Source organism: Mauremys reevesii, linkage group 7 (assembly GCF_016161935.1).
Source record: "Mauremys reevesii isolate NIE-2019 linkage group 7, ASM1616193v1, whole genome shotgun sequence".
NCBI lineage: Eukaryota > Metazoa > Chordata > Testudines > Geoemydidae > Mauremys > Mauremys reevesii.
This window is the reverse complement of record NC_052629.1, coordinates 86,419,616-86,435,454: the sequence shown is the minus strand read 5'-3', so window position 1 is coordinate 86,435,454 and position 15,839 is coordinate 86,419,616. Positions and strand designations below refer to the sequence as shown.

General features: G+C 39.5%; 1 protein-coding gene across 6 annotated transcripts in view; it reads right to left on the bottom strand.

Moving 5' to 3' along the window:
* ATP2B2 (ATPase plasma membrane Ca2+ transporting 2) overlaps nt 1-15,839 on the bottom strand; it is a 563,074-nt gene that overhangs the window by 38,035 nt on the left and 509,200 nt on the right. For all 6 annotated transcript variants that reach the window (XM_039480788.1, XM_039480783.1, XM_039480784.1 and 3 more), the window contains 2 exons: nt 8,302-8,408; nt 7,249-7,440 (listed from right to left, as the gene is read on the bottom strand). In XM_039480788.1, coding sequence (XP_039336722.1) covers nt 7,249-7,440; nt 8,302-8,408 — 299 coding nt within the window. The remainder of the gene's footprint in view (nt 1-7,248; nt 7,441-8,301; nt 8,409-15,839) is intronic.

The window sequence follows — 15,839 nt, the reverse complement described above, 5'->3', positions numbered from 1 at the left end:
AAAATCTTGGAACAATACAATGTGGGTTTTTGATAAATTCAAATTTTATAGTTTATTTTATTTTTAAACACAGAAATAAACAATGTTATACAGCTCAGATGTGAAGTGAATGTACTCAACATCCTATTAAAAGCAAGTAGGGAATGAGAAAACTGATTCAACTACTAAATCACAGGAAGAGTCATTAGGAACTATGAAGCAGAATGTTCATGCTCTTCATCCAAAAATATTCACAGGACACCCAAACATCAGCATTACTACCAAAGCATTAATAGATTTTGGTAGGATTAGGTATTTATTTTCCAAACTAGATTAGCAACCACTAGAAGGAGCTATTTGCTCATTTAATCCAAAATGGAGACAGCCTAAAGTCACACCATATAGGGCTTTAGATCACATTACAAACAAACAAACAAAAAACCTAATGCTGCTCTCAGGTGAAAAGTAAATGACAAAGAGAAATATATATTAAATTGCAGTTTGGCTAATGATCTGTTCTCAGTAACTGTACCTCACTGGACCAATTGTAATGACATGTAATTGTGTTTGCTTCTAAGAGCCATAGCAAGGAAGAAAGAGATAGATTTTTTTTCTTGTAACACACATGAATAATTCTAGTTCCTGTGCCTTTAGTGTGAATCTGAAATAGATAACATTAGTGAAATCTATTTTCAGACTCAGAGAGAGAGAGGTACTTTATTCGTATCAGGGATGGGTAAGAGAATTCTAAAAAATAACATGAGATAACACTCTGACGTTTTATCACATAACAGGGATAACTTACACAGGGGTTCTCAAACTAGGGTCCGGGACCCCTCAGGGGGTCGGAAGGTTATTACATGGGGGGTCGAGAGCTGTCAGCCTCCATCCCCAAAACCCACTTCATCTCCAGCATTTATAATAGTGTTAAATATTTTAAAATGTGTTTTTGAATTTATAAGGGGGGGGGTCACAGTATTGTTATGCGCCATATATTTTCTACTATAATGCATAGGTGAGGCAAAGGAGTGTCAGAATAATTTACAGACCAAAATAAATACCATTAAAAACACTTGTTTGAAGGCTGCACTTTTCTTGAGAGATATAAATGTTTATTTTTAATGAAGCCTTCTCAAGCTTTTATATCAGTTTCAATACCAAGGACCAATCGCTGTTAAGGACAGCACTTGGAGACAAACTGTAAACGTTTGGTCTCTGTGGTGTCTTGAAATTACAGTCTTGATCTCACTAGGGACACAATACATTCATTTTCCTGCAAATAAACAAACTTGCATTTAAAAAAATCTTTTGTTGTAGACTATATTTAAAAAAAACAATGTTCAGGTTTGGCCTACTTGGGGCAGGGGGGAGAGGTGGGGGAGGCAATTTACTGCTTTGGCACAAGCTGGGCATGCTAGGGAGCAGAGAAGGATTAGCCAAGATTAGTCAAGATTCTTGACTTCCTGGCCATGGGCAGCATTAACTGGGCTTATCAGGAGGAGAAATCAGTTCAGCCATCTGATATGCAGCTCCAGCAATAGGACGTGCCTGTATTTGTAGGGATGGGGGGAAAAGTTAAACAAAGGATAAACAGGATTAACTAGGTCCCAGATTTTGTGGTTTTACCAACGTGGATGGCCCACCATCGTGGCTTAAAGACTCGTAGTGCTGAGGTACCTAATATACATAGAAAGGGGGAAACACAATCAGGTTTTTACTGAAGAATTTGCCTCAGCCTATTTTCACATTTTGTATGGTTAACAAGAGTGCTGCACAAGCATTTTCTGTTTGGAGATAACTTTAGAAGCTGGAATTGCTGCCTCAAGTGTTCATCCCCACATCTGTACATTATTCGTAATAAACAGTCATGTGGGCAATAGCCAAGGCCTCAGATATTCCTATGAATAATGTTACAGGAGGTCTCTCTCTTTGACCCATCTTCACACAAGTGTAACCAGAAGTCATCAGCTCGGGCAGCAGCACGTTCTCACCACTTCACTGTGCCAATCACCCTGCCTCTAATAATTACCAGTTATCTGCAGTGCTGCACAGCTCAATCAAGTGTAAAACCTTGTTCTAAGCCCAAGCCCAAAGATTAACGCACATTAGTCTGAGCAGCCAGGGTCATGAAATCTCCACTGCAACTCTACCTAGTTTCTGATTAGTTAGTGGAAACTAAAGAAAATGTCTATCAGACATGGAGTTTAGTCTTCCATTATGTTTTCAGTCTTGCTCTGACTCTATGCAGCACAAGAACAGGTGAGTGGCATTCAAGCTTCATGTTCTTTTGGCAGTCTCTGGCCACTGACTAAATGGCCAAAGAATCCTTTGATCTCATAGGTGAAGTTCAAAATAATACATCATCATGTAGCCTCCAATGACTGTTGGGAGGAAAGATGTTCACATTGCGAGCCACCTGAGATAACCACTTACTTGTCAATTTCTTTTCCTTTTGACCTTGGAAAAGGTTACTATTTGCCTAAAGGTAAAAGTCCCTCCTATCCAGTGATTTTATACTTTATCTTGGGAAACACTTAAAGTACAAATCACAAGAGGCTGGCAATAAACCACAAATCTATTGTGACACATACAGCCTCTCAAATCTTAGAGCTTATTATTTTTGAGTTAAGATGACAAGCTGTAAGGGGATAGAAAGGTGTTTTTATCCTTACCTTTTAACTCCCATTTGGCTCTCAGCACACGCAAACGCTTGCCTACATAAGCCTCTTTAATGGGACAGTGGCTATTCTGCAAAACTTTTGAAACATTCTCTAGGTACAAACATTTTTGCTGCTAGTCCCATTAGATACAAGTTTAACAGAAGCTGCCCAGTCCGTTACATTTTACTTGCACACTTCTTGATATTTACTTCCAACCTTCAAGTGATCAGTACAGTCTAATTCTATTTACTGTGCAGTATTATTAACCAAAAGCACAGAAGACTCCTAAATTGTTAGGATTTGTCAAATGCTGCTGTTTAGAATGCTAGAGTGTATCAACACTAAGTAACATGCAAAATAATACCTTCTAAATTTCTGAAGTATCTTTCATCCTCATTATACAGGAGTTGAAGTGTATAGTGACAGCTAAAATGCTTTTTCCAAGTACTTTTAATTTTTGCCAAATGTTTAGCATTTTCAGCTAAGACTTTCAAGGTCTAGTCACTGCTGAAATATGAATTCTGTTTTAAAATCCAAGAAAAAGTCATCAATTTTTGAGTATGGAGTGTTTAAAATATACTTTGCCTTTTTTTAAAAAAAGTGACCTTTTACAAACAACTACAAAGCCTCAAATATTTGAGGTAGAACTAGAATTTGGCACAGAGATACACCTTAGCTTGGACATTTGCCGTCCGTTGCTCCAGTAAAATTCTGTTTTGATTTGCCTGAGCTATGTGTATTTAAAGATTTATTTTGTGCATGAACAGATTTTTTTAATAATTAAAAATAACGTCCCAGTGTTTTCTTGCCACTGTGTTTGCCTAGGTAAGTAAGTTGCATGAAATTTTGGGTCTTGGAAGGGATGTATGGAATTCCATGGGATAAATGAGAGCATGGAGTCCTGTCTCATTCAATGCACAACAGTTCACAATGTTTTAGGCAGGGCTTCACAAGAATCTCTTGCTCACTGAGAAAGCTGTACACTGTTTGAGCCGAGGCCTCTACACTTGGTGTCCGGAGAATGAGATGAGGACCTATGAGTCTGGACCTCATTAATTTACTGAAATCAGTAGCTTTAGTCTTAATTTACTTTGGTTTAACAAAGTAGATCTGGATGCTCACTGTGCAGAAAGGATGGTGTGTGGTAAATTAGCCACGGTGTGTCCAGATGTCAACCACACTTAAAGCGCAGGCTAGACAGTGCACAGTGAATGAGGCAAGGAATAAACAAACTTGAAAAGGGAGGTGTAATAGAGTGGCATGCCCTATATGGACCAGAGGCCTCAAGACAGCTATCCCCATCCAATTAGCCCTGCCTGCCACCCTTGGGATGGGGTTTGGGCTTTAATTACCAGAACCAGTGGGATACAGAGAATTTAACCTAAGAATACAATTATATTCTGTATGTACAGCAGGGACAAAATATCTGTGGAAAAACAGAGTAAAATGTGTAGGAAATGTTTGCTGTATAGGCAAGCCCTTGTCAAGGTCCCTGAAAGCTATGCTTGTGTTTTGGAAACAATGGCTTTGAGTTATCTTTATTTGTTAATAAGAATTTAAATATTTCAGTCAAATTAATATTTTAAGACTAGTGTAAATGTTTAAGACTAGGTATAAATGTGCAGCTTGGCTACTGTACTCAAGATTTTTCAATACAGTCATGCATTTTGTATCAGAGCTATTTTTATAACAACCAGAGGGTACAGTATGTTCCCTAACACAATTTTTGGTAATATTTCAGTTATAAAAGGCAAACACACATAATGCTCTTTCACAGAATAGAAACTTTGAGTCTGAAAGTCAACATAATGTAGCTTCTTCAGGCAAGTTCCTTGTTGCATGAGATGGAAATAAAAGCTTCTTGAGATTGTCAGGAATCAGGAAGTTAAGTGTAAACATGGCCACATCTCAAATCAACTGCAGTATATTTGCAACAATTTCTAATTTATTTTTTTTTAATTTCTCTCTCTTGGGGTTTGCTATTTTATTTTAGAACTAAACAATTTCATATAGATTTATTTTGATAAAAATGTATTAACCTTGGGAGATGAGTTAATTTTTAACAGAATGGTTGCACATTCAAAAGCATATAACTGTGGGGAATGAGTAGGAAGGAGCCGGGAAGATTTTAGTTACAGATCATTTGGGCAAAACTGTTCATCATTATGTACTTTTAGGGTGTGGTTCAATTCCTGTTGAAAGCCAATGAAAACACTCCCAATGTCTTCAATGGAAGTTGAACAGAGTCCTTGGACTGGTAGGGAAAAAATAATAATAATCAAGGAGCATGCTCTGTGCAAAATTTTCAAACATTAGTAATTTGTTTATTTGAAAAAAACCTATTTTCAAACACAACAAATTAACTACCCACACAATTATGTTTGAATTATCCAAGCACAAAAAGGAACAATATTATTTAAGAAATGGGTTACAAATTCTTTCAAGCTCACAAAGTAATTGAAAATTGCTGGAGACCAAATATGAGAAATTTAATCCTACATGAACTGTTTTGGGGAAAGAGGGGAAGTAATGTCCGAATGACTGAAAACAGGGATTTAAAAGGAAATGGCCACCTCAGCTTCAGCCACAGCATCAGCAACATGATGTTATAATCATTTGTTTTCGATAATGTTTGTATTTTCCTCTTCTCTTTAGTTACCAGACATTATCCCTTAATGCTAAATACTCTCTCAAATACTATGAAATATTCCTGAAGAGAAAAGGCCGTCACCTAATCTCTGCCTCTGCCTCTTCCCCATCCACAATATTTCCCTTCCTCCCACCTGTCCATAGGGTCAATTGTGCCTATTAGGCATAGCCAAAGTAGGGATTAATACGGAGGTGCACCAGCATTTAGCAGCAGAGCAAGGAGACTGTTGCTACTTTGCTTCCCTTTGACAGGATACAACAGGTATTTCACCTGGCTAAGGTAATTTCCACTGGCTTCTGTAAACCCATTCCTGCTTCTTCTGGTGAATGGCCCTATGATCACACAGTCCTTGTGCCCAGAGGAGTTAAATGAACACAGTTGTGTCCAGTCCCTGTGAAGGTGCTCACCAGGGCCAGTGGGGACTATTTGAGACCTTTCCACACCTTGCCAAGTACAACTGAGACCCGAGAATTCAGAAGAAAGGCGCTTAACCTCTCGGCTTAATGGAGAGACCAGGTCTCAAGTTTCACATAACGATTCCATGACTGCAATGTAAGCGTACTCCTGAAGTGTAGCTAATGACTTATTCATTGTTTTGCTCATAGGTGTGTGTGTCAGAGATGGAATTTACCTGTAGTGACAGATATGTACATTTGTGTAATGGACAGTAAGGGGAGCTGCATCGTTCTCATAGGTGTGCATTTCTTCTATCGAGCTTAGGCGTTTGTAACAGCACCCCTCTCCAGTATATACCGCTCTTGAGCATTGTTATTTTAGGGATGTCCTTTGCTTTTTAGTATTGGAGGAAGAAAAGCCGCATGCTCCACTAGTTATACACACTCCCCTGCCCCTTGCTGAACAAAATGAGATAATCAAAAGGAGGTATGCTTATGAAAAAGCGGTGATGTTGAAGTGAAGCGGCGTTCACTTTGTTTTGGCCTTTTTTGTGTGTTTGGTGAGATAGGTACATAAGTAGCCTTGCATGTTAGTTGTGGCTAGGGCTGCATCTTAGGGTACATCTACATGGCAAAAAAACCAGAACCTGCAGCAGGGTCAACTGACTGTTCCCACCTGAGCTGGAGCCCAGGCTTTGAAACCTGATTTATGCTTAGAGATCTTCCAAACACAGCCATTAACACGCCTATGAATATGTAGATCTCTGCTGTGAGGAGGAGGAGGAGAGGCACAGAAAACAAGCATTTAAAACGCATCAGATGTCTTGGTCCTTTTAAAGGGTGAGTAGAAAAGTTAGGCAGGGTATCTGAGCAAGTGACAAGTACTTTGCTGAATAGGGTGACCAGATGTCCCGATGTCATAGGGACAGTCCCAATATTTGGGGTTTTGTCTTATATAGGCACCTCTTAACCCCCATCCCCATCCCGATTTTTCACACTTGTTGTCTGGTCACCCTATTGCTGAGTAGCACAAGCTGTTGATTTTTGCTCCATTTCTCACAATGGATAAGGTTCAACAAGGTTGCTACAATAAGATGTAAATGAGGATAGTGATATTAGCAATTAGAATGGATTGTTCTGGGGAAAAAATTAGTCAGAAAGATATTTCTGTGTATGATGTTTTTTGGTTTTAGTTATCTGAATCAGAAAACACAAAGCACCAAAATGTTTTCTTCATTTTTAGTTGAAAGTTTCCCTGTCTGGATTACTTCTAAATGACAGTGCTGCCATATGAATGTACCAGTAATCACAGTCCAAACAAAAGTAATACTTCTGGGAATATCTGTATGACTGATACAATGCATGATTCCAGATGTAACTCTGACATGTAACTAATGATTCCCAAACTTATGACCCAGATAAAAATGCTTGCTAACAATACTGTAGGAATCAAGAATACAATGGTGACCATTTGAAGGAATCTGTTGAAATTGGGTATTTGGCTCTTTTGATTATCAGGCAGTCCAGTATCCCTGCTTCATGTCATCTCTGCGACTCAGCTTACCTGTGTAATACATGCCCCAGTGAAAGCCACAATCACAGCCACAACGTTAACAGTAAGTTGGAACTGTAGGAACTTGGAGATGCTATCATAGACGTTACGGCCCCACATTACAGCCTTCACAATGCTACTGAAATTATCATCCGTCAAGATAATATCTGAGGCTTCCTTTGCAACATCAGTACCTGCAATGCCCTGGAAAAAAATTGCAGAAAATTATGATAAAAATGAATATGGGAAAGAAAAAGCAGTAGTTAGAAAATAGATCTTTGGACATCCCTTCCCACTGCACAGTTATGCTTTGACCACAGAATGAAATAATAGCATTTGGTGAGTACATGCTATGTCTTGGATGTGTTGGACAATAGGTTTGGAGGTGTGTGCCAATACAGAGCAAGGGAATGCCTCGTGATGAGCTATTTGAGTATTTTGTGATAGCAACTGATGCAGAATAAGGGAGTGAACATCCATGTGTCGCTGGAGTTCTGATTTTTTTTTTAAATATGCATATATAGAATTGCCAGTACAAATTGGAATTGCACAGCTCAAATTGAATTCAGCATCTATTATGCTGTCAATTCAATTTCTTATGTTTTCAGATGCTGTTGCAGTAGTGCCACAAAATGTTGGGGGACTAGTAAGTTGTATTTGGGGGTGGATTTTTACCAAGTCAAAATAATGTACTATTAAATTGGAGAGTGTTCTTCCTGTTCCACCTTGCTATCAAGCAGAACACTGAATGCACTTTCCTCTTCTGGCATCAACATTCTGCATATTTTCAATATTTATTTTGATAAGATTCTTGCAAAAATCAACCAAGCAAAACTCCTCTGTTTATCACAATGTGTAATAGTGGATTCTGAAACTGCATTAAAACCTGTGATGTACTGATTACAGCCATTTCCAGAAAACGGAAACTTCTCCACGTGCTTCTTGCTTCACTAAATGAACAATCACTGAACCATTTCACTCCATGTGTTATATAAACAGAAAAACTCCCTTTAAGCAAATCTGTGATGCAAATAAAGTGACAAGTGACTATGTTCAGGGTCATACCATTGCAAAGCCAACATCAGCTTTTTTAAGTGCCGGTCCATCATTGGTTCCATCACCAGTCACTGCAACAACCTGCCTCTGCTCCACCTGCGTGCTGTCAATAATACCTGCAAAATATATCGACAATACATAGAATATTCACCTTCAGAATAAGAGGCTCCATTCTGAAGCGAAATATCTGGCTGACGTATCATGGGCCCCCACGGAGAATACAGATTTAGTTCCCAGGGAAAACGACGTAGTAAGCCATGTAAGTGACTCCTGCCATCATTACAGAGGATCATACGGGGACCAATCCGGCACTCAATAAAGTCATTGGCAAAACTCTCTTAAGTTTCAATAGAAACAGCATCACCCCATTATGTGCTTCCTTGTGAAAAATGAAGATTTCTACTAATTGAAATCTTATTTCCCAATATAATCCACTGAGGCCCCATTAACTGTAATGGGACTTGAGTATGTGTTTAAGTGCCTTGCTGAATGAGGACAGACTTAAGCAACAACTTAAGACAGACATACGTGCTTTCCTAAATCCAAGCCTTCATTGGCACATCTGGTTTTTTGGGATGTCTCCAGGGAAGTTTAGCCTACAGCCCAAAACAGCAGTGACGACTGCTATTTTCTGGAGCTACATTAGGATTTTCCTGAGACATATTCAGCTCTGCCAAGTACTGAAGTGACGAATAAAGCATATCAACTAAATAAAAAATTCTGAAGTAATACATTTTAGTATACTAGAAGTACAAGCAATAATAATGGTTCGTATTTCTCTAGTTACTTCCTTCCAAGGACCTTAAAATGTTTTATAACATGAATGAATTCAGTCTCATCTCACCCTGATGAAATAGGAAAGTATTTTCCACACTCTAGAGATGAGGAGACTGAGGGAGTTGTATTAAATTACTTGCCCGAGGTCACACAAGAAACACTATACTTTAGTCATAAGATCATCATTACACTAAGTTTCATTTCCAAATTTAATTTGGAGTATATGATTAGTTTTGTTTATTGCCTTTGATACACATGCTGAAAAAAAATCCTATAATTAAGGCCTGCATTGCTATTTAAGCAAAGTCACAGAGTTAAATCTCTTAGATTATAGGATCTAATAATTACAAGTTATTGAACCACGTGTGTATGCTATGTTTATTGTATATAAAGCAAACTTTTCAAATTTTGTTATATTGAACATCAAGATCTTTCTGTAATACAGAACAATATGCTATATCTTTAGTATTAAAGGTGATACTAATTCACTAATAAGGCTTATTATTGCTATTAATCACAGACAGCGGCGGCAGCAACAGAGCCAGCAAACAGAGCTGTAAACAGGGGAGTTTGAGTGGGAGTTCTGTTAGAGGGGAGTTTGGAGGGGAAGACTAGGATAACCAGGCAGAGGAACACACAGGCTACTGAAGGGAGAGTGTGGTGTTCTGGCAGTGTTGTGGTGCTCGTGGGGGGTTTGTTTTGCTGTGGGTGGTAGTGTTTTGGTTTGGTTTATGTTTCCCAGACTAACAGGACTTAGGTGGGAAGGCTATGACAGATACAGAGGCAGCAGTGGTAGTGACCCAAGCAGTGGAAGACACAATGAAGATGACTGGATGTGGAAGCTGCAGCATGTACATGATCCTGGAGGGGGTACCTGAAAAGAGTTTTGTCTGCATTAAGTGCCGCCTGATAGAGCTGACGGAAGAAAAGATCTGAGGATTGAAGATGCAGGTGGAAACTCTGGTTGAGTTTAGAAGGGGGTTCGAGTATATGATGGAGCAAAGACATGAGGAGGTTGAAGGGAAAAGCTCAGACTTGCAGATGGAAACAGGACTAAAGAACTCTGAGGGGAGACTGCTGGGTGAGGAAAGTGGACAGTGGAAGCATGTGACTAAGAGAACCAGGCAGAGGAAAAGACAGGCTAGTGAAGGAGAAAGAGAGCTCAGGAACAGGTTTGTGGAGTTGGAAAATGAAGAAGTGGCACAGCAGGTGGTCACTGAAGGTGGGAGGGCAAGGAAGAAGAGAAGAGCATCTAGTTCTATAGTAAGAGGGGAAGAATCAATGGAGATGATAACACCAAATATGAGCCCCATGAGGATACAGGATGGGTTGCAGAGGATTGCAAGGGAGAATAGGAATCGAGAGGACTTGCAGCCAGAGGGAACAGGGGATAGACCAGAGAATCGCACCATCACCAGGAAAAGGCAGGTCTACACGACTGGGGACTCCTTACTGAGATGAATAGACAGGCCTGTAACCAGAGCTGATCCAGAGAACAGAAGGGTGTGCTGTGTGCCGGGTCCTAAAATACAGAATGTGGACCTGAGGCTGAAGAGGATCCTCACAGGAGCAGGAAAGAATCCACTGATTGTCCTTCATGTGGGAACAAATGATACGGCTAGATTCTCACTGGAACGTATCAAGGGAGACTGTGCCAGGCTGGGGAAGATGCTTAAGGAAATCGAGGCTCAGGTGATCTTCAGTGGGATTCTGCGTTTCTAGAGAAGGGCAACAAAGGTGTGACAAGATTATGATGATCAACAGATGGCTCAGGCAGTGGTGCTATAAGGAGGGCTTTGGGATGTATGGCCACTGGGAGGCATTCATGGACAGAGGACTGTTCTCTCAGGATGGACTTCACCTGAGTAGGGAGGGAAATAGACTTCTAGGATGGAGGCTGGCACAACTGATTAAGAGAGCTTTAAACTAGGAATCTGAGGGAGATGGTTGGGAGATGTCCAGGTAATCTCCACACCAGATTTTAACATTGTGAGGGAAGAAAACGAAGTAAGAATGGATACAGCCATGGGTAGGAGAATGGACATAAGGAGGAAGGGTAGTGTAGATACTAGTCTAATTTGTGACACTGGCAGTAGAATGTCAGTGCCTAATCAGGTAAAGAATGTGAGCGAAGCCAAACAGCAAAAATTAAGATATTTGTACACCAATGTGAGGAGCTTAGGTAACAAAATGGAGAAACTAGAGTTACTGGTGCAGGAAGTGAAACCAGATATTATAAGGATAACAGAAATAAGGTGGAATAGTAGTCATGACTGGAGTACAGATATTGAAGGGTATGTGCTGTTTTTGAAAGACAGAAATTAAGGCAAAGGTGATGAAGTAGCATTGTATATCAATGATGAGGAAGACTATAAAGAAATAAGATGTGATGGAATAGATAAGACAGAGTCTGTCTGGGCAAAAAATCACATGGGGGAAGAAAACTTAGAGCCTCCCCTGGGATAGCGCTTGGGGTGTGCTATAGACTACGGTGATCTGATTTAGATATGGATAGAGACCTCTTTAATGTTATTAATGAAGTAAATACTAATGGGAATTGTTTGATCATGGGAGACTAACTTCTCAGATATAGACTGGAGGACATGTGCTAGTAATAATAATAGTAGTTGCTGAACCAACAAGAGGAGATGCCATTTTAGATTTGGTTTTTGTGAGTAGTGAAGACCTCATAGAAGAAATGGTTGTAGGGGACAATCTTGGTTCGAGCGATCATGAGCTAATTCAGTTCAAACTAAATGGAAGGATAAACAAAAATAGAACTGTGACTAGGGTTTTTTATTTCAGAAGGGCTAACTTAAAAAAATTAAGGAAATTAGTTAGGGAAGTGGATTGGACTGAAGAACTTGTGGATCTAAAGGTGGAGGAGGCCTGGAATTACTTCAAGTCAAAGTTGCAGAAACTATCAGAAGCCTGCATCCCAAGAAAGGGGAAAAAATTCAGAGGCCGGAGTTGTAGACCAAGCTGGATGAGCAAGCATCTCAGGGAGGTGATCAGCAAGGAAAGCTACCTTATTGAGGTCAGAAAATGTAGGGAAAAAGTGAGAAAGGCCAAAAGCCATGTAGAGTTGGACCTTGCAAAGGGAATTAAAACCAACTGTAAAAGGTTCAATAGCCATATAAATAAGAGGAAAACAAAGAAAGAAGTGTGACCGCTAAACACTGAGGATGGAGTGGAGGTTAAGGATAATCTAGGCATGACCCAATATCTAAACAAATACTTTACCTCAGTCTTTAATGAGGCTAATGAGGAGCTTAGGGATAATGGCAGGATCACAAATGGGAATGAGGATATGGAGGTAGATATTATCACATCTGAAGTAGAAGCCAAACTCAAACAGCTTAATGGGACTAAATCAGGGGGCCCAGATAATTTTCATCCAAGATTATTAAAGGAACTGGCACATGAAATTGCAAGCCCATTAGCAAGAAGTTTTTAATGAATCTGTAAACTCAGGGGTTGGACCGTATGACTGGAGAAGTGGTAACATAGTTCCTATTTTTAAGAAAGGGGATAAAAGTTATCCAGGTAACTACAGGCCTGTTAGTTTGACATCTGTAGTATGCAAGGTCTTGGAAAACATTTTGAAGGAGAAAGTAGTTAAGGACATTGAGGTCAATGGTCATAGGGACAAAATACAATATGGTTTTACAAAAGGTAGATCATGCCAAACCAACCTGATCTCCTTCTTTGAGAAGGTAACAGATTTTTTTAGACAAAGGAAATGCAGTGGATCTAATTTACTTCGATTTCAATAAGGCATTTGATATGGTTCCACATGGGGAATTATTAGTTAAATTGGAAAAGACGGGGATATGAAAATTGAAGGGTGGATAAGGAATTGGTTAAAGGGGAGACTACAATGGGTCCTACTGAAAGGTGAATTGTCAGGCTGGAGGGAGGTTACTAGTGGAGTTCCTCAGGGATCGGTTTTGGGACCAATCTTATTTAATCTTTTTATTACTGACCTTGGCACAAAAAGTAGGAGTGTGCTAATAAAGTTTGCGGATGACACAAAGCTGGGAGGTATTGCCAATACAGAGAAGGACCGGAATATCATACAGGAAGATCTGGATGACCTTGTAAACCAGAGTAATAGTCATAGGATGAAATTTAATAGTGAAAAGTCCAAGGTCATTCATTTAGGGATTAATTACAAGAATTTTTGTTATAAGCTGAGGACTCATCAGTTGGAAGTAACAGAGGAGGACGACGACTTCGGAGTATTGGTTGATCACGGGATGACTATGAGCCGCCAATGTGATATGGCCATGAAAAAAGCTAATGCAGTCTTGGGATGCATCAGGTGAGGTATTTCCAGTAGAGATAAGGAGTTAGTACCCTTATACAAGGCACTAGTGAGACCTCATCTGGAATACTGTGTGCAGTTTTGGTCTCCCATGATTAAGAAGGATGAATTCAAACTGGAACAGGTACAGAGAAGGGCTACTAGGATGATTGGAGGAATTGAAAATCTGTCTTATTAAAGAAGACTCAAAGAGCTTGGCTTGTTTAGCCTAATCAAAAGAAGGCTGAGGGGAGATATGATTGCTCTCTATAAATATATCAGAGGGATAAATACCAGGGAGGGAGAAGAATTATTTAAGCTCAGTACCAATGTGGACACAAGAACATATGGATATAAACTGGCCATCAGGAAATTTAGACTTGAAATTAGACGAAGGTTTCTAACCATCAGAGGAGTGAAGTTGTGGAACAGCCTTCCAAGGGGAGCAGTGGGGGCAAAAGACATATCTGGCTTCAAGACTAAGCTTGATAAATTTATGGAGGGGATGGTATGATGGGATAGCTTAATTTTGGCAATTAATCGATCATTATTAGCAATAAATATGCCCAATGGCCTGTGATGGGATGGTTGATGGGGTGGGATCTGAGTTACTACAGATAATTCTTTCATAGGTGTCTGGCTGGTGAGTCAGGATTTAGCTGATCGCCATATTTGGGGTTGGGAAGGAATTTTCCTCCAGGGCAGATTGGCAGAAGCCCTGGGGGTTTATCGCTTTTCTCTGCAGCCTGGAGCATGGGTCACTTGCTAGAGGATTCTCTGCACCTTGAAGTCTTTAAACCATGATTTGAGGACTTTAGTAACTCAGACTAGGTTAGGGGTTTATTACAGGAGGAGGTGGGTGAGATTCTGTGGCCTGCGTTGTGCACGAGGTCAGATTAGACGATCATGATGGTCCCTTCTGACCTTGAAGTCTATGACTCTATGAATATGCTAGTATCATCTTTAATATTAAAGATGATACTAATTCACTAATAAGGCTTATTATTGTTATTAATCATTGAGATATCATTTAAGACAATGTTTTATTACAGACTGAAGATAGGAATTGCTTCACACTGAGGCATATTGTGCTAGATCAGATACTGAATGAACCTAAAGGAGGTATAATAGCCTGGCGCATAACTATACAAAGATAACCATTCCCCTAAATGACCAAATGAAGGAGGGCACTGTCTAGATAAAGGGTAACACTTACAGAAGCATCTGAGTGACTTAGGAGCCTAACTCCCCTTTTCAAAAAACACACACCGAGGCATTGAGTCTATTGATTTTCAATGAGATGGAAGCACTTTTGACAATTTTATCCAACATCCATAGACTGTATTTCAAAACTAGTGTTTTCCCCTCCTCCCATTGAAGAATGGGAGTTTTATCACCAATTTAAATGTAAGAAGAATGAGATGCAAAGTCTTTATTTGTATTAACTTCCCAGATTATTAAAACTAGCTTTTATTTTAACTGGTTTTTACTTTAACTTTTCCACTTAAACCAGCTTGGATGATGAAACTAGATGAGTCAGTTTAAATCCCCCTGAGAGACCCACTTCTGCCATTCTCCTGCAGTGCTTCTAGTTGGCTTGCATAAGTAATCCCTATTATTTGTTCCCATTTCCCTGGTCTCTGTTGTCACTTCTGTCATCTTAATGTGATGGAAGGTGACTGACCCATCATGGATGCTACCATAAATTAATAAATACAAAGTTTCATTAGGTTTTTTTATAGTTGATTATGTTTCTTTTCTCCTACTCTAGTGTAATGTTTCTCAAAATGCAGGGCATGTCCATAAAGGACTAGCTGGGGGCTGACAGGTAAGGGAGGGCTGAACTCCTCTCTCAGTTGCTGTTCTTTCATTTAAAAAAATAAGTTTCTAATTATTGTAATTAAATATTCAAGACATGAAGAGGATTATACCTGAGTTTGCAGAGAGCCTGAAACAAGAACTGGGATGTGAAATGTCCAGTACATTTCAATGAGAGCTAAGTCAAATGCATATAATGGTATTTTACATATAAACATATAAACATTATTAACTGTGTCACTGCCCATCAAAGCATGTAACATGAACTTCCAGTGTCATGCTCTGGACAAATGGGCTAATGCGATCCTTGGTTGCATGAATAGAGGATTCTCAAGTAATAGAGAGGTTATTTTACTTCTGTATTTGGCACTGCCGTGGCCTCTGTTAGAAAACTGTTTCTAGTGCTGGTGTCCACAATTCAAGAAGGATGTTGAAAAACTGGAGAGGGTTCAGAGAAGAGCCACAAGGATGATTAAAGGGTTAGAAAAGATGCCTTAGAGTGACAGATTCAAGGAACAAAATTTAGCAAGTTTAACAAAGAGAAGATTAAGAGGTGACTTGATCACAGTCTGTAAGTACCTACATGGGGAACAAATATTTGAAAATGGGCTCTTCAATCTAACAAAGAAAGGTATAACACAAGGAA